The sequence below is a fragment of the Schistocerca americana genome, chromosome 1 (genome assembly GCF_021461395.2).
Source record: "Schistocerca americana isolate TAMUIC-IGC-003095 chromosome 1, iqSchAmer2.1, whole genome shotgun sequence".
Taxonomy (NCBI): Eukaryota; Metazoa; Arthropoda; class Insecta; order Orthoptera; family Acrididae; genus Schistocerca; species Schistocerca americana.
The window spans coordinates 816,421,024-816,440,761 of NC_060119.1; the positions used below are offsets into that span (position 1 = coordinate 816,421,024).

Consider the following 19,738-nt stretch of genomic DNA (forward strand, 5'->3'; position numbering starts at 1 on the left):
TGCAAGTTGATGGACGCTTTAAGGCGAAATTATCTCCTACACCGAACATAAAGCATTCGTACATTTTATCTACCGTGTCTTTAATTATACTTGACCTTCTCTGTGTGTTCTTTCACTTGGTGATAGATGGATACTATGCTGTGAAAATGTAACCATTTCATACTGACGTTGCAAGAGAAGCACAAAGTGCGAACTGCCCAACTACCCATCGAACCGCAGCAGTACTGCCTCTCCACCGATGCTCAACAAACCGCCAGCTACAACCGGTCTGTTTTTCAGCAATGTGAATAGTGTTTGTGTTTTCACTAAATGAGAAACGCAAATGTTGACAAATCTGGCATCCCCATGCCAATTTCGAGACTATTCTCTTTAACACTGCAATTAGAAATCGTGTTTTTGAAACTGAGCTGAGATGACCAAAAATTCGTAATCACCACATAAAATTGTGTCGCATGCAAAGATATCGACAGTAGAAGAACAGAACGGCGGCTCGAAACGCATAATAATAAATGAATGCTGATGAAACTTCAGTATTACTATTGGTCCGGAAGAAAAGTATAGCCAAATCAGCATAAGTCCCAAAATCTAGTAACCTAAGATATTAGTCGCAAACAATTCACAAGTGAAGTTTAGTTACAATTTAGTTGTACATAATCGTAAAGAGCTCCCAAGACATTGCATAGCAAATGTTATCAGAAAAGACTGTAAAATTAAAAGGAAAGCTAGCTGTCCTCATTAATATAATCGTCAGGGAGCATTGCAAAATGAACAAAAAAAGGTACCGAAGTAAATATTGTGAACCCCGACGTTTTGCAACCATTCTCAGTCTCTGAAACAAGGCCTAACAAAGTAGGGTATGAGGCTGCAATGTTTTAAAGGTGTTATGCCTAATATGGATCAAAGCACAATTCGTTTGCGACTCCTCAACAAACAAGAAAAAGGGGAAACTCGAGAGACGTCGCAGTTCAAAACGTTACACTGGTTACTCACTCATTTTCAGCTGCTAATTTATGCCATGACAGCTGTACAAAGTACTTTACATCTCGTTCCAGAAAGTAGCTGATAAATTGTGCGTATGTGTTTCAGACGTATGTACTTTACGATAATTTCTCTAAAATAATACAGGGTGGCCCAAAAAGGATGGTCACATTTTAAATAACTATAACTCCATCAGTTTTACAAATTAATTTTATTCAATTACGTAACTAAATGCTCCCAGGCACCCAATTACAAGAACTAACCACAAAAAATCATGTACGGAAAATGACTTCCGGAAGATGGTGTCCTTCCTCGGTGATGCATTCCACAAGTCTTTCCTCGAAATTTTCCATCACTTTCACTACTGTTTCTTCTTGAATTGTCATAATTTCCGCACTGATTGCCTCCTTCAGATCAATTAAGTTTCGGGGCTTCTTTACGTAGACTTTTGACTTTAGGTATCCCCAAAGAAAAAAATCACAGGCTGAGAGGTCAGGTGATCTCGCGGGCCAGTGGACATCTCCAAAACGCGAGATGATGTGGTGGGGGAACATCCGCCTTAAAACACACATGGAGTCATTGGCTGTGTGGGCCGTGGCCCCGTCCTGTTGAAACCAAATTCGATCTCGATTTACATGTAACTCTCGCAGTTTTGGCACCAAAAAGCTACGTAGCATGTTAACGTAACGTTTTGAGTTCACTGTGACTGTAGCGTTGTTCTCCTCAAAAAAATAAGGACCAACAATCCCCAATCTTGAAATTCCACACCAGACTGTTACCTTAGCACTATGAAGAGGCTTTTGGTGCAATTCTCTGGGATTATCTGCTGCCCAATACCTGCAGTTTTGTTTATTGACATAGCCGTCCAAATGGAAATGGGCTTCATCTGACATAAGAAGCACAACATCATTATTAGAGTACAAAATGTCAAGCATTGATTCACAAAATCGTCTTCGCTGCTCAAAATCACGATCATACAGCTTTTGCGTGATCATAATTTTGTATGGGTGAAACTGTAACTCACGGCTTAAAATACGCTGCAACGAACTACGGCTGAGGCCTAAAGTTTGAGCACGACGCCTAGTGGAACGACGCGGGCTTTGCAGCACTGACGCTCTAACATCATCAATGTTCTGTGGAGTAACTGCCGTACGTGTACGCCCTGTAGATTTACCACTTTTGACAGACCCTGTTTTCCGGAATGCAGTCACCCAACGTGATATGGATCTGCGATCTGGAATGGGTCCATCACGCGCTACACCAAAACGTTGTCGAAACAATCGTTGCACAGTAATAAACGATTCATCATTTCTGAAAAACTGTTCCACAGCAAAAACACGATGCTCGACCGTCCACTGCGCCATCTCGTGGCAAACTGGGTGTAATGGCCGACTTGCAGACGGCCGGCAGTGGTCCCCCCTCCTCACCTTTCAATGGTACTACGCAGTTCAAATCCGACCATCCTTTTGGGCCACCCAGTATTTAATTTACAATTCTCAACAGGAAAAAAATATTAAAACTGAAGAAGAAGTTGTGCTCCAAATAATTAGATGTAAATTAGTGTTCATTTTTATTCACAAAGTTTCAATTTCAGTTTCATAATCACTATGTGAAGGAAAAGAGCTAGATTGTCAAAATGGTTCATAATATTGGAAGCATTATAATATTTTGAGTGCGAATCATCCATGCTCGGAACAGAAACTAATGATGGCATTTTCCACAACTTGACAATGAGAAGGGCTCCAGCAAATATATTTGCTCAACGAGACTTTCAAAAACAAAAATGATGTTATTAGAGACACTGAACTAAACAGAAGACTGTTGTCTCCATCCACTAGGGCCAGTATGGCACAACACACGTCACCGTATAATCAGACTTCAAATATAAAACATAGCTTTAGCAGTGTGGAGAGATTAAAACAGTTCTTGTAGTATCCTGGGTAAATAAACTACCAGAACTAAAACTTAAGTTGCTGACTTTATTGCCAAGTTGAAACGGTAAAAAGTTGCCCACGTAACAAGATAAGGGGTGCACTAGACATCAGAGGCAGCTTGCTACCTAGCTAGCCGACGGCGCGTACAAGACCTCTTTTTTTTCAAATCGACTCTAGCCTAGAAAATTATAGTTGTAGGAGATTCTGAAGTATTAGTGTAAGATCAAAAGAAATTACCCCTACAGATGGAATGTTTAAATCCTAGTAATAAACTACAAACTACCGAAGCAAGTGATAAAACGGCAATAATTTGATTTTATGACTGCCGTTTTATCAAATAAATAGAAAAGTATTGCACGTTCTCTGTACCTCGTTATCTCTTTGCTCACGCCATCTAATCGATGACACCATATATTGATAAACCAACTTCTCTGGTACTGCAATGTCTCGCTCTTTCGACATAAACAACGTAAGTACGAACACACATACTTCGCCTATCACCTCAAGTATACAAACATAAGTGTAGAATAATAGGAATATATTAAAATAGGATCATATGCAGTTTGTGAGAGTATGTGTTATACACTAATCAGTGTCTGAATTTAAATCATTAATTTCACGTAAGAATTTCTGTTATATATAAGTTTTTATTATTTCATACCCCCTGTCGGTGTTTTAAGTTAATATAACGTCAAAGTAAAATCGCAGAACACTAGCGTTACTGCTTGTCCTCTTACAAAAGCCCATGGTGAAAACGTTTAAAACTATCTTCAATATTTATCCCAATTACAATCAGTTTAATTGACTGTACATATACAGAAGTTGTATGATACTAGACTACTAGAGAAATTACAGTGTGTGCATTCTACTGAGTGTAGTTTCAAAGTATTGCCCTGCAAGTTTAATTTATTTCTATTATTCCATTTCGTACTGCATACGAATGTTTTGAGGCTCAATTAATTCACTTGCTTGAACTGATTTAGTGATGATCGCAACATTCAAAGTCGTTGTGAATATGTTTTTGTGATTTATTCCCGGCTGCTGTCAGAGTTGTAGGCTATTTCTGAGACGCTGCTACCTCTGGCTGCAGGCAGGTGCCGGTAGCAGGATGATCTGTGAAACTTAATGGACCGCGCTGCCTTCGGTCACTTTACATGGCTGCGAATATGCCGGCGTTTTCAGTTGAAATTTACTAAATTCTCTGAAAATTACTTTCACCAAAAAATAAAGCTCCGGAAAACATCTTAATAACAAGAAATACTGAAATCTCTCCGGGGAAAATTTCTAGATGGGTTAGGATGCGGATAACGTTCAGAAACACCGTATCTAAGTTTTACAGTGAGCACCCGCCAATATGATGTATTTGTATGACAGCGTGCACATTTTCGACAAGTCATACATTATGCCCTCACAAAGAATTAACCGGTTCTAAATGGCCCACCGCATACGAAAGGCAAAGCAGCAGTCACTGATTCAGATAAGTATTCGTTCTTTTGCTACAGTCCACGTACGTCCTTGTCTTCACTGAAGAATAAAATAATTCGAAACTTCACTATCCGTTACACTCTTCTCTCACGCCTTCCACCCACACATCTTTTATTAGAGTTAAAATAGTTGCTCAAAATCGTTCAAACTCGATGTAGTTACCGTCCGCCATTAGATAATTCTTGGTCTCTTCTGTTCTTCTCTTCTCGTTCTCATCAAACATTCATATCGCTGCTTCTTACTTCTAACAATCGGCTTCTCTTCTTTCTTGATACACCCCCACTGTCTCTGAATAATTTATATCACAATCTTACGACGAAGTAGTCCACCAATGCGTTTTACCGTGACGTCATTACAAAGTCTAAGGAGATGCAGGAATGTTCGGTGCGACTCGTTGGCTTTGACCAGCGACATAGGAAACATGTGACAAATGACATAAACAATATTGCAGATATAGCGTCATATTATTGGGGATTTTTTCAAACGGGCCAAGCTACAAATCAGTCTGTCATCTTTTTTTTCTAGTATTACATTCGTTGGCTCCATCAGTTCACAGCCAGTCACCTTCCAGCCTAAACTAGTAGGTTCAAATGGCTCTGAGCACTATGGGACTTAACATCTATGGTCATCAGTCCCCTAGAACTTAGAACTACTTAAACCTAACTAACCTAAGGACATCACACACATCCATGCCCGAGGCAGGATTCGAACCTGCGACCGTAGCAGTCGCGCGGCTCCGGACTGAGCGCCTAGAACCGCTAGACCACCGCGGCCGGCCCAAAACACTTCTGGCGATTGTCAAGAAAATTCGTTTGGAAAGACCAGAACCTTGTTGGCTAATACAAGTTAATTTCGCGTCTGTAGGCGTCGTCGTTAATGGCATATTAAACCCTAATTTATCCAGGGCTTGGTTTCCAATCACACTCTAGGCAACGAACACCTCTGAGGCGACCGCTCGCAGCACACGATAAAAATAATAATAATAATTTCTTATGGCTCAGTGGTTGGTGTAAGTCTTTCAATTGAATGTCGTTTTGGCTACGTACTGAAAAATCCTAGGTTCGACGGGGATTGGATCCCGTGACGCCGTGGTTTCCATTCAAGAGCTTTACCGTTCCTTTTTTTCTGTTTTTTTTTTCTTTTTCATTTATTTATTTATTTATTTTGAGAAAATCTCCGACCCAGCTAGGAATCTAGCCTGGGCTCCTTCGGTTAGCTGTTCAGCAGTCTGCCACGCTGACAACGCGGCTGTTTTTTTTTTAAGGGAGAGTGAACAGTATTGTCGCAGCAACAGTTCGATACCACAGCGTTTCAGTTTCCAGTGAAACTTGGAACAGTGGTCTGATCATTTAATATTAAAAGACTGCGTCCAAGGTGTGGACGGGGCCAAGGAATTGACATAGCAGACGTGGTTTAACATATAAATAATTTATTCATAACGTACAATACATAACACCAACTACGTAAATCCTGCTTCGATGCTTACAATTGCCCAAAATGGGAGGGCCACCACTTTCGAATTGGAAAGGCTTTAATTTAAGAAATTAAAACACCTAATATAATTTTTTTAAAATAATAATAATACAACACATAAGTAAGCGCTAAGTGAACGCACTCTTAAATCTTTAATTATTAATCACAAAGCGTGGGTTTACCACATTTAAATTTGCATTGCAATATAAAACATAAATACATGAATTCACAACACAACATGGCTTCAAATTCTACCTGGACAACCTATGGTCCTAAAACTTTCGTATTACATTCCAGCCAATCACATTAATAACTTATAAACACGGTTGGTAAAATACAAACGTCTGCACTATAATGAATTTTAATAATCCACAATCACTCAAAATAGAACATCAGAAGTTCGATACGGAGCATGTAAGCTTGTTTATACAATCTTTCCCCGGACCACAATAGGCACGAGGTCCACCATAACAGAATTGCGCTAGTTGCTTTTAGGATAGGTGCTCCCATGAGCTTAATCACTGAGCAGATATTTACTTAAGCGACAGGTAAGATAGTTAATGCAAATAGAAGGTATTTCTTAAGTTTTTTTTCCTCCCTCTTAACAAGGGGGTTTTAGTAAGGTGGAAATTACACTTTGAGGAGACGCAATAGCAATCTAGCGGGCACGCCTTCACGGGGACGCCATGCCACTACACACGTACTAAACTAGCCGGGTGTCCGCTGTTCAAGCCAAACATTAATAACACAGTTCCATATTCCTGACACCCAAATAGTCGGGATCAAAACAAAACCAAAAATACCAAGAGCGCAAGATTCAGCACAGCTTCAGAACAGATCTTACTTCATGGCGTTCCCTTCACAAATACAGATATCGAAATGAATACAAGAACGTGTAACAACATTCGCTAATCAGCACGCCGGCCAGTGTGGCCGAACGGTTCTAGGCGCTAGTCTGGAACCGCGCGACGCTACGGTCGCAAGTTCGAATCCTGCCTTGGGCATGGATGTGTGTGATGTCCTTAGGTTAGTTAGGTTTAAGTAGTTCTAAGTTCTAGGGGACTGATGACCTCAGATGTTAAGTTCCATAGTGCTCAGAGCCATTTGAACCTAATCGGCACAATGTTCTTCGTTAGGTCCCGGTAGCGCTAGACAACGCCGACTTGCCAATGTTAACAAACCTCTAAGGCAACACCCTCCAACTGACAAGCCGAAACCAATGTGACCCCTTATCAGCTCCGTGACAGGACTCGAACCCCCAACTACTGTCAGTGCAACTCATTTAGATTAAATACAGCGCAAATAGTATGGCGGACACATATACCTAGGGGTTAACAGAACGCTAGACTGAACTAGAATTAACGTTAATAATAGAGTACTAGATCTTGGGAGACAAGGAACTAACTCCCCACCCGAAATTATGCAACCACAGGGCGGGAGGATGAACTACCAAAACACAGAAGTACAAACGTACACAAGTAACTACCAAAATACACCACTACACCGGTTAGCAACGATGCGTGGAGGAATCTGCACTGTCAGAATTGCACCAGTGGACGGAATAGAGGATTGCCACGGCAGTGGCCACAAGACGGGAAAGACGAATGGATGAACTCAATCCCAAAGGACGATCAACTTGAAACATTCACATTTAACTTCTTTTCTCCTTTCCCTCGGCGCACTTCGTCGTTTATCTGGGACTGCTGAGCACAATTCTGAGCCGTCCCCAGTCGTCCCGGCAGACACCGACCCAGCCAAACTGCTCCCGGACTCAAACCCTCGCCGAACCGCGGCTCCACCGCCCCATGATGGTTACTGTTTGTTTGCCTTCGTCCACGCAGGCGATGATTAGACTGACATCCGCCTCCCGCGGACAACCAGTGAAGAACCGACAGAGCTTCACGCAGGCCGTCGTTCCTCGACGTGTAGAAGTGCGGGTTCGATAACACCCGTACGCGGAAGGCTGGATGTCGACGTCGCCAGAGTAGACACGAAGGCTACTGCGCGACAACTTCCTCCAGCGTGTTTTCTTTTTCCTTTATTGTTATTTTATACCTGCACATACAACAGGTAGGCTGGCAGCAGCATTCTACGCCGCTCTTCAGCCTTAGAGGAGACAATGATAAAAGACAGAAAGAATACTCAGAAATGACAGAATGGTGGGTAAAAAAAACAGTAGACATAAAATACAAACCGGCCGAAGTGGCCGTGCAGTTAAAGGCGCTGCAGTCTGGAACCGCAAGACCGCTACGGTCCCAGGTTCGAATCCTGCCTCGGGCATGGATGTTTGTGATCTCCTTAGGTTAGTTAGGTTTAACTAGTTCTAAGTTCTAGGGGACTAATGACCTCAGCAGTTGAGTCCCGTAGTGCTCAGAGCCATTTGAACCAACCACAAAATACAAAACATGGAGCCGTTTACACTCGACGAGAAATCACACCACAAGCTGTTGACACGACGCACAAATATCGATGATTGCGATGACACATTGGAACGATGGAGCGAGACGGTGATCACTGAACACAAAACACGACGACACACAGACGAGACACTGATGGCGATGATCTCCGGCGCGCGAATGTCCACGTAACATGTGCGAGTCCGGGGACCTGCCAAGAGGTGAAGAAGAGTGAGGCTGAGGGAGAGGGGAGAGCAAAGATGCCAATGGCAGAGGAGAGGGGAGGAGTAGTAGAGGGACGAGGGTAGGGGAAGCCCGGGGGAGGAGTGGGGAGAAAGGGCGGAGGGAGGGAAGGGGGAGAGAAGGGAGAGAGGGTGCCCAAAGGAATCAAACACAGGAAGAGGGAGGGAGGATCAAAGTTGGTTGGAGGGGTAGATGGAGGGGAGGAGGGCATCATCAGGGAGGGGGAGCTGGCGGAAGCCACCTTGGGAGAGGGTGTGGAGAGTGGAGAGATGGAGAGCAGGTGGGACATGGAAGTACAGGCGCGGCAGCGGACGGGGGCGGGAGAGGATGGGAGAGACCAGTGGGTGAGGAGGATCGAGTTTGCGGGAGGTGTTCGAGGAAAAGGAGGAGGTGGGCTCCAGCGTGACCGCGCTCGCCTATAAATAGTACAGGCCAAAGAGTCAGCTGCAGTAAACACGTGAGTTGATCGTGTTACCAACCTACAGTTTCTAAGTACACCTGAACTCGAATCGATAGTGGGTACACTACGGGCGGGAGTTCAAACGAAAGAGCTTCATAAAAGACAAACCCTGAACAACCGCGGAAAAACGAAATAGAAGCCAAGCAATAAAGACACCAACGAGATGCTAGAGCCCGATCGCGCCCAAACACTGTCGATTACCGAAAATATTGGCTCCACACGACGCTCAGGAAACGAGCCGTGGAAAGATGGAAGTACACACGGTTCAAAACTTTTTACCACCTTTTTGTTTCTCTCTTTTGTCGGTTTGCAGGAACGCACTTTACCGCTTTTTTCAGATTGGAACCCGGTTTACCGCTTTTTTATGACACATAAAACACTTGTATCGGCAAGGAGGAAAGGCCAAAGTCAGCTTCAGGGTGGGTGGAGACAAGTGTGCTGGGATCGAATTTCGAGGTCTGGTCACGATGCCTCCCTGCCGCTGACCACCTGACCCGACTGCCTGATAAAAGTGACTACATCTGTTGTCAGAATATTGTGCATAAGCACGAAATCCTGTTCCGTACTCATAACTGTTAACGTGCTTTTTGTTGAATTACCGGACTCGTAGAAGACAGTATTGACGTGCTGACGCGACAGACAAACAGCGACGATTCCGTTTGCAGCGACGTACGACTCTGGCTCGGGGCGCTGGGTGTTCCCCGAGTCCGGCGGCGACCGCGAAGCCCGGTGGCCGGCGCGGCGCTACGGCCAGCCGCCCGCCCCCTTCGGCCAGGGCTACAGGCCGGGCTGGCAGGACGGCGGCCCCGCGTGGGGCGAGCAGCGCCACTTCCGCCGCAGGCTGCCCGACGAGGGCGCCGGCGAGTCGGGGCGGCTGCTGGCCGTGTCGCCGGACCAGCTGGCGACCATCAGCGAGACGCTGGGCGCGCTCAACACGGTGGGCCGCTTCCTGGTGCGCGCGGCGCGGCACGAGGGCCCGCCGGCCGGTGACCCGGCCGCCGGTCACGGCGACGCCGCCTCGCAGCAGCTGCCCGCCGCCATCCTCACGCTCTCCAAAAACGTGCTGGGCCGCAACCTCACCGACGCCATCGCGCCCATCGTGCGCGGAGCGCTGCCCGCCGTCGTCTCGGCCGCCAACACAGGTTCCTAACTCACTCGCTCACTGACTGCTGACGCCTTCCCCGTGTTGTGATGTCTGACCCGACCTGACGCTCCTTCCTCCACCCGACACCTACTCTACACTGTACATACTCGACTCACTTACTGGTGAATGGTTTCTTCTTGCATCCCTTACCAGAGTACTTTCAATAAAATGATACTTTTCTTTGTGTCTATAACTATAAACTTTCATTTATTTTCATTTCTCAATTTGTAGACTACAAAATCATTTATATCGCACAACAAGGACACACACGATGTTTAAAAGTCTATGTATGTAACGTCTGACAATGACAGATCGCCCGCCCTTGTAGCCGAGCGGTTCTAGGCGCTTCAGTCCGGAACCGCGCTGCTGCTACGGTCGCAGGTTCAAATCCTGCTTCGGGCATGGATGTGTGTGTTTTCCTTAGGATGATGAGCTGAAATCAGTCTTCAAATTTAAATACCTGGGGTCGTACATAGAGAGGGACAACGCCGAATAAATTGCGGTTGGAACAACTGGAGGAAAATGAGTGGAGTGCCGTGTGACAAGAAGGTAAGCATTGGGTTGAAAGGGAAAGTGTACAAGTCGGTGGTAAGGCCTGCTATGATATACGGGGCAGAGACATGACCAATCACAGTAGCCCAGGAAAGGAAGATGGAAGTGGCGGAAATGAGGATGCTGAGTTGGATGTATGGGGTAACAAGGAAGGACAGGATTAGAAATGAATTTGTTAGAGGAGCTGTGAAAGAGGGACCCATGGGGAAAAAGAGACAAGAGAGCAGACTAAGGTGGTACGGACACTTACAGAGAAAAGGGGAAGAGTGTATTGGAAACAGAGTTGAAGATATAAAGATTGAAGGAGCGAGAAGGAGAGGAAGACCGAAGATAAGGTCGAAGAATAAGATATCCAGGGACCTAAGGGAGAAAGGATGAAGAAGGAAGAGGCAATGGATAGAGTACTATGGAGGAGAAGGATCCAGAAGAGCAACGCCGACGCTACGTGACGTGGGACATGGCGACAACAAAGAAGAAGAAGAAGAAGTTAGGTTTAGGTAGTTCTAAGTCTAGGGGACTGATGACTTCAGATGTTAAGTCCCATAGCGCTTAGAGCCATTTTTGATGACAGATCACGTCATGGGGAAGAAATTTTCTTCTAGACGAAATCTTCGCTCACGCTTTCTGGCGACGCCGGACGTCCATTCGTATTTGTTATGCCCCTGAAACGCGACAGGGTTTGGCACTTTATGACGAGCGTAAGCAAAGTAAGTTGCATATAATCCACTCATCTGCTTCGTATTAAATTAAAGTTCCTGATTCCCTTCGAAAATAACTTTCTCCGCTTACAGACGTTCTTAAGTTTTTCCTTGTTGAAGATAACTCTATCAGTTTTCTGGGGTAGGTAGAATTCAGCGCCGGCCGTTGTGGCCGAGGGGTTCTAGGCGCTTCATTCCGGAACCGCGCGACTGCTACGGTCGCAAGTTTGAATCCTGCCTCGGCCATGGATGTGTGTGTGATGTCTTCAGGTTAGTTAGGTTTAAGTAGTTCTAAGTTCTAGGGGACTCATGACCTCAGACGTTAAGTCCCATAGTGCTCAGAGCCATTTGAACCATTTTTTAGGATGCAGCGCACCAGCGTAGTAGACCCTGCTGGTTTGGTCAGACATCGTCGTCCAGAGCTGGCGAATACTAAGGGGCGTCTAGCGTCACCGCGAAGCATGAACTGACATTTCAATTATGTCCCATAAATGTGCGATGGGATTCAGGTCGGCCGATCTGGGTGGCCAAATTATTCCCTCGAATCGTGCATAATGTTCTTCAAACCAATCGCGAACAATTGTGGCCTAGTGACATGGACCATTGACATCCATAAAAATTCCATCATTATTTGGGATCATGGGGTGCGTGAGTCGCTGCAAATGATCTCCAAGTAACGGAACATAACCATTTACAGTCAATGATCTGTTCAGTGGGACCAGAGGATCCAATCCATTCCATGTAAAAGAAGCCCACAGCATTATGGAAGCACCATCAGCTCACATAGAGCCTTGTTGACAACGTGGCGTCTGCACCACACTCGAACCCTGCCGTTAGCTCTTACAAACTGAAATCGGGACGCATCTGAACAGGCGACGGTTCTCCAGTTGTTTACGGTCCAACTGATATGGTCACGAGACGCTGCAGGCAATGTCTTACTGTGAGCAAAGACAATCGCGTTGCTCGTCTGTTGCCACAACCTATTATCGCGAAATTTCGCGGCTCTGTCCTAACGGATACGTTCATTGTACGTCCCACATTGATTTCTCCGGTTGCTTCAAGCATTGTGGCTTATCTGTTAGGACTGACAACTTTACGCAAACGCCACTGCCATCGGTCGTTAATTGAAGTTCCTCGGCCACTGCGTTGTCCATTTTGAGAGATAATGCCTGAAATTTGGTATTCTTGTCACGCTCTTGACACTATGGATCTCGGAATATTGAGTTCCCTAACGATTTTCGAAATAGAATGTACCATGCGTCTAGCTCCAACTACCATCACCCATTGAAAGTCTTAATTCCCGTCTTGCGGCCATAATCACGTCGGAGACCTTATCACCTGAGTGCAAATGATAACTCCGTCAAGGCGCTGCCCTTTTATACATTATGTACGCGATACTACAGCCATTTGTATATGTGCATATCGCTATCCCTTTACTTTTGTCACGTCTGTATAAAGCGTTAACATCTCTCATTGTACGTTTCCCAAGTATAGTTTTATCTTATATTACGTGTCATTGGTTATAATCCTATCTTAGGTCCAGCTAATACTATATGAGAGGTTCATCGTATCGAAATAAGGATTTCGCCAAGTGATAGTACAGTATTTAAATTGCGTACTTTTCTAAACAGTTAGTGATCGTAATGTATGTTTCTACAGAGAGAGTGAAGCTATTTTGGTTCAAAATGGTTCAAATGGCTCTGAGCACTATGGGACTTAATTTCTGAGGTCATCAGTCCCCCAGAACTTAAGCTATTTTGTTTAGTTCCAAGTACGTGTTTTGCTTTTTACGAGGATTCCACAGAGCTTCGAAAGTATAGCGCTTTGATGATTCTTAAATCTTCCTACGAAATTTTTCACAAAAAGAGAGCTAATCTACTATTGTATGACGACTCCAACTCAACCGCTGCAGTTGCCATCTCTTTCTGAGTTAAACTTCACTGCAGACTTTAACAACCACATTACGAGGCTTCGCTTTTCAATCGATGTCGATGAAAAAAGCTTCCGTTACAAAACGGAAAAAAGAAGAATCATGCAGCAATACTCGTATAGTCGCCATTTTACTCAGAAACATTTTACATATCGGGGTTTCAATATCATCAGCTATTTGTGAATTATTACAGGTGTTGAGGTTACTTGAAACACCCCGCAAATGTACAACAGTTATATAACAAAGTGACGTGATTTCTTTCAGTCACACGTACAGGTAAGCTTCGAACAATCTTCTTCAGCTAGCGTAATATTGCCCTGTATGCACATGAGCTTTTCTGGATGTTGTCGTCGTATACACGTACGTCTGGTGTCTTCCGTCGGGATTTTTCCTATTTCTCGATCATCATACAACACAATATATGTTCACATCTTACTTTTACTTTTCGGAATGGCGACGTTAGCATTATTCCAGTGAAACTGGTTTGTCCAGAAGGTTACTGACAATGAAAGTACACACATCAAAAAAAGTTTTGCATTACCACGGTTCCGAGAGTTCCGGAACCTGTACAGAAAATTGGAGTAGAGATCAATATAAATATAATTTCCCCCCTTTTTATGGCCTATGAAAATCACACATTGCTTGTTGTACCACCATACAGCAAGACCTTCAGAGGTGGTGGTCCAGATTGCTGTACACACCGGCACCTCTAATACCCAGCAGCACGTCCTCTTGCATTGATGCTTGCCTGTGTTCGTCGTGGCATACTATCCACAAGTTCATCAAGGCTCTGTTGGTCCAGATTGTCTCACTTTTCAATGGTGATTCGGCGTAGATCCCTCAGAGTGGTTGGTAAGTCACGTCATCCATAAACAGCCCTTGTTAATCTATCCCAGGCATGTTCGATTGGGTTCATGTCTGGAGAACATGGTAGCCACTCTAGTCGAGCGATGTCATTATCCAGAAGGAAGTCATTCAAAATATGTGCGCGATGGAAGCGCGAACTGTCGTCCAAGAACGCGAATGCTGCCGATATGGTTGCACTGTCGGTCAGAGGATGGCATTCGCGTATCCTACAGCCGTTACGGCGCCTTCCATGACTAGAAGCGGCGTACATCGGCCCCACACAATGCCAACCCAAAACATCAGGGAACCTCCACCTTGCTGCACTCGCTGGACAGTGTGTCTAAGGCGTTCAGCCAGAATGGGTTGCCTCCTAACACATCTTCGACGATTGTCTGGTTGAAGGCATATTCGACACTCATTGGTGAAGAGAACGTGATACCAATCCTGAGCAGTCCATTCGGCATGTTTTTGGGCCCATCTGTACCGCACTGCATGGTGTCGTGGTTGCAAAGATGAACCTCGGCATGGACGTCGGGAGTGAAGTTGCACATCATGCAGCCTATTGAGCACAGTTTGAGTCGTCCTGACGTCCTGTGGCCGCACGAAAAGCATTGTTCAACATGGTGGCGTTGCTGTCAGAGTTACTCTGAGTCATAATCTGTAGGTCATGAACTGCAGTAGTAGCGCTTGGGCAGCCTGAGTGGGGTATGTCATCGACAGTTCCTGTCTCTCTGTATCTCCTCCATGTCCAAACAACGTCACTTTGGTTCACTCTGAGATGCCTGGACACTTCCCTTGTTGAGAGCCCTTCCTGGCACAAAGTAACAGCGCAGACGCCATCGAACCGCGGTATTGACTTTCTAGGCAAGGTTGAACTACAGACAAACACAAGCTGTGTACCTCCTTCCTGGAGGAATGACTGGAAGTGATCGGCTGTCAGTCCCCCTCTGTCTAATAGGCGCTGCTCATGCATGGTTGTTCCCATTTTTTGGGTGGGTTTAGTGACGTCTCTGAACAGTCAAAGGGACTGTGTCTGTGATACAATATCCACAGTCAACGTCTGTCTTCAGGAGTTCTGGGAACTGGGGTGATGCAAAACTTTTTTTGATGTGTGTATATCGTTTGTCGCTTGTCCTTGTCCTATTGCTCCCAGCAAGGATCGCACCATGACTGTTTTCAGTTATAATATGCTTAACATAGGAAGTTTGAATTGGTGGGCTAATAAGAGAAACGTAAACTGAACTCCACATTAACAACATTTTGATTTGGTGACCAATCGCACATAGGATAGTGCAAAGGGCTGTCCCAGACATTGGAGACTGTGACAACTGATGAGCTGTTAAGTAATCTGAAGTTCCAGACTAATTGATCCTCAGTAGTGAGCTGTTCCTGGGTTTATTTTTTCTATATATATCTTGGCGATATATCCGATATTTCTGAAAAAATCTAGTATTTGCTTGAGCTGGGAACTACTTATCAATAGTATACCTGCATGAGCGCCATGTGAATCAACATGCACTCTTAACTTACATGCACCTGAAAAATATCTGCTCCACAGGGCAGTGCAGTGCGGCAGATTGGTAACCAAAGGGGCAAACCTGCCCCTTATGCAGGCAACCTGCACTAACAAAATGCACTCAAAGATACTTTGTTCTACTACTCCCGCATTCGAATTCCGGCTGGGTCGGAGACTTCCTCCACTTGACGACTGGGTGCTGAATTGTCCTCATCACCGTTTCGCCATCACTGACATGCATGTCGCTTAAATGGCGTTACAGAGGGCCGAGCGGAGACGCCTCTGCGTGAAGTCAGAATAGCTGTTGGAAGTTGTGAAGTATCAGTGATGCCAATGAAATGTTGTTGGAGTTCAGTTATTTATTCATTATGTTTACAAGTCGTCGTTCTTCTGCAGCAGCTTCGCCTGATGTTAATTCAACAGTGTGTTGGATTCTAACTGACGTCCGCCGTCGAGTCAGTTCAGTGTTCGCACGCGCGGGAGGTGACGCCAGCGACTCTGGCGGCGCGACAGTTGCTGGCGAGCAGGGCTGCGGCTGCCCAGCGCGAAGTGGTTCTCGCCCCGGCTGTGGAGTGTATTTTTTATTTATTTATTTGTTTATTGTTCCGTGGGACCACATTTAGGAGAAGTCTCCATGGTCATGGAACGAGTCAATACATGAAATTATAACACGATTATAGAAACAGATAAAATGAAATATCAGAAACATATTCAGGCGACAAGTCGTTAGTTTAAATAAAGAAAATCAAGAATGTAACACTGGAATTTGCTTAATTTTTGAGCTCTTCCAGGAGCTCCTCGACAGAATAGAAGGAGTGAGCCATGAGGAAACTCTTCAGTTTAGACTTAAAAGTGTTCGGGCTACTGCTAAGATTTTTGAGTTCTTGTGGTAGCTTATTGAAAATGGATGCAGCAGAATACTGCACTCCTTTCTGCACAAGAGTCAAGGAAGTGCATTCCACATGCAGATTTGATTTCTGCCTAGTATTAACTGAGTGAAAGCTGCTAACTCTTGGGAATAAGCTAATATTGTTAATAACAAACGACATTAAAGAAAATACATACTGTGAGGGCAATGTCAAAATTCCCAGACTATTGAATAGGGGTCGACAAGAGGTTTTCGAACTTACACCATACATAGCTCGAACAACCCGTTTTTGAGCCAAAAATACCCTTTTTGAATCAGAAGAATTACCCCAAAAAATAATACCATATGACATAAGCGTATGAAAATATGCGAAGTATACTACTTTTCGTGTTGAAATGTCACTTATTTCAGATACTGTTCTAATGGTAAATAAAGTGGCATTCAGTTTCTGAACAAGATCCTGAACATGGGCTTTCCACAACAGCTTACTATCTATCCGTACGCCTAGGAACTTGAACTGTTCTGTCTCGCTTATAACATGCCCATTCTGTCTGATTAAAATGTCAGTTCTTGTTGAATTGTGGGTTAGAAACTGTAAAAACTGAGTCTTACTGTGATTTAGCATCAAATTATTTTCCACAAGCCACGAACTTATATCATGAACTACATTATTTGATAATGTTTCAATATTACACACAAGATCCTTCACAACCAAGGTGGTGTCATCAGCAAACAGAAATATTTTTGAATCACCTGTAATACTAGAAGGCATATCATTTACATAAATAAGAAACAGCAGTGGCCCCAGCACCGACCCTTGGGGAACGCCCCATTTAACAGTGCCCCATTGGGACTGAACATCATTACCACTATCAATATTGCGGAGGATTACCTTCTGCTTTCTGTTCTTAAAGTAGGAGGCGAACCAATTGTAAGCTACTCCCCTTACTCCATAATGTTCCTACTTCTGCAGTAATATTTTGTGGTCAACACAGTCAAAAGCCTTCGTTAAATCAAAGAAAACACCTAACGTTCGCAACCTTTTATTTAATCCGTCCAAAACCTCACAGATAAAAGAGACTATAGCATTTTCAGTTGTTAAGCCATTTCTAAAACCAAACTGTACATTTGACAGCAAATAATGTGAATTTAAATGCTGCAGTAACCTTGTATATACAACCCTCTCGATAACTTTAGCAAACACCGATGGCATAGAAATAGGTCTATAATTGTCAACATTATCCCTGTCTCCCTTTTTATGAAGTGGCTTCACTACCGAGTACTTTAATCGGTCAGGAAACCGACCACTCCTAAAGGAAAAGTTACAGATATGGCTAAGTACTGAGCTAACATACGTGGAACAATACTTCAGTATTCTGCTAGATACCCCGTCATATCCATGAGAGTTCTTGGTCTTTAGTGATTTAATTATTAACTCAATCTCCCTCTTGTCAGTATCATGGAGGAGCATTTCAGGTAACAGTCTCGGAACACTTTTTTCTAAGAGCGCTATATGATTCCCTGTTGGGACTAGGTTTCTATTTAGTTCACCTGCAATATTCAGAAAGTGATTATTAAGTACTGTACATATATGCGACTTATCAGTAACACGGACATCCCCACTATGCACTGATTCTATATTCTCGACCTGTCTCTGCAGACCAGCCACTTCCTTTACGACTGACCATATGGTTTTAATTTTATCCTGAGACTTAGCTATTCTATCTGCATACCACATACTTTTTGCCTTCCTAATAACTTTTTTAAGCACCTTACAATACTGTTTGTAATGGGCTGCTGCATTTAGATTTTGACTGTTTCTAACGTTTTGATATAATTGCCACTTTGTTCTACAAGATATTCTTATCCCTTTAGTCAGCCACCCAGGCTGCCTGTTTGTGCTAGTACCCTGTTTTGAACGTTCTAACGGAAAGCAACTTTCAAAGAGCACGAGAAAAGTCTTGAGGAAGGCATTATATTTATCGTCTGCTGTATCAGCACTATAAACATCTTGCCACTCTTGTTCCTTGATAAGGTGTACAAAAGTCTGTACAGCAACTGGATCAGCTTTCCTAAAAAGTTGGTAACTACATTTAACATGTGTTGCAGCACAAAAATCTTTTATACTTAAAATTTGTGCATCATGATCTGAAAGGCCATTCACCTTCTTGCTAACAGAATGCCCTTCTAATAATGACGAATGAACAAAAATATTGTCTATGGTTGTTTTACTGTTCCCTTGCACTCTCGTTGGAAAGAATACGGTTTGCATAAGATTATATGAATTAAGGAGGTCTACCAGCATCCTTTTCCTTGCACAATCACTTATACAATTAATATTGAAGTCACCACATATAACTAACTTTTTGTATTTCCTATAAAGTGAACCAAGAACCTCCTCTAGCTTTAGCAAAAATGTTGTGAAATCGGAGTCTGGGGATCTATAAATAACAACAGTAAGAAGTCTAGCTCCACTAAATTTAACCACACCTGCACAACATTCAAACACCTTTTCAGTGCAGTACTTTGAAACATCAATTGACTCAAATGGGATACCGTTTTTCACATACATGGCTACTCCCCCACACTGCAAAGAGCTCCTCGAAAAGCTGCCAGCCAACCTGTATCCTGGTAAAGGAAGCCTCTGAATTATCTCCTTATTTAAGAAGTGTTCAGATATACCAATAATTTCAGAGTCAACATCTATAAGCAGTTCACTAACTTTATCTCTAATACCTTGTATATTTTGATGAAATATACTAATTCCCTCATTAATCGGATACCCAAGCTTTGTAGAAAGTGGTTTCTTTGTTAGAGAGACTTCCCTTAAGCAGGAATACCTATCAGCTGACTTCAATCTAAAAAAGGTACAGCTCTAACACCCACAACTACCGGAATTTTCCCATGAGTGATCCCACCACCCCCACCTATGCTGTCACCTATAAGTTTTGCCAACCTCCCCTTCCCATACCTGTTGAGGTGCAGGCCATGTCTAGTGAAACCCATCCTACTGATAGACTCCACCGACACCACTGAGATGCGACTCATGCCTTCTGTCATCAGCGCACCCCCAAGTCTCATGTTATTACGCCTGACGGCTGTATTAAGATGAGGCCGATCGTGACGCTGAAACAGTTCCACGAAATGCACATTCGTGTTGCCAGTCTGAGTGGCTATCTTTTCCAGGTCACCATCTATGTCATACTCCCAATCCC

General features: G+C 44.0%; 1 protein-coding gene across 1 annotated transcript in view; it reads left to right on the plus strand.

Moving 5' to 3' along the window:
* LOC124594382 (proclotting enzyme) overlaps positions 1-19,738 on the plus strand; it is a 157,809-nt gene that overhangs the window by 16,635 nt on the left and 121,436 nt on the right. Inside the window, exons 2-3 of the mRNA XM_047132754.1 lie at positions 9,635-10,089; positions 10,682-10,694. Of these exons, the coding sequence (XP_046988710.1) occupies positions 9,635-10,089; positions 10,682-10,694 (468 nt within the window). The remainder of the gene's footprint in view (positions 1-9,634; positions 10,090-10,681; positions 10,695-19,738) is intronic.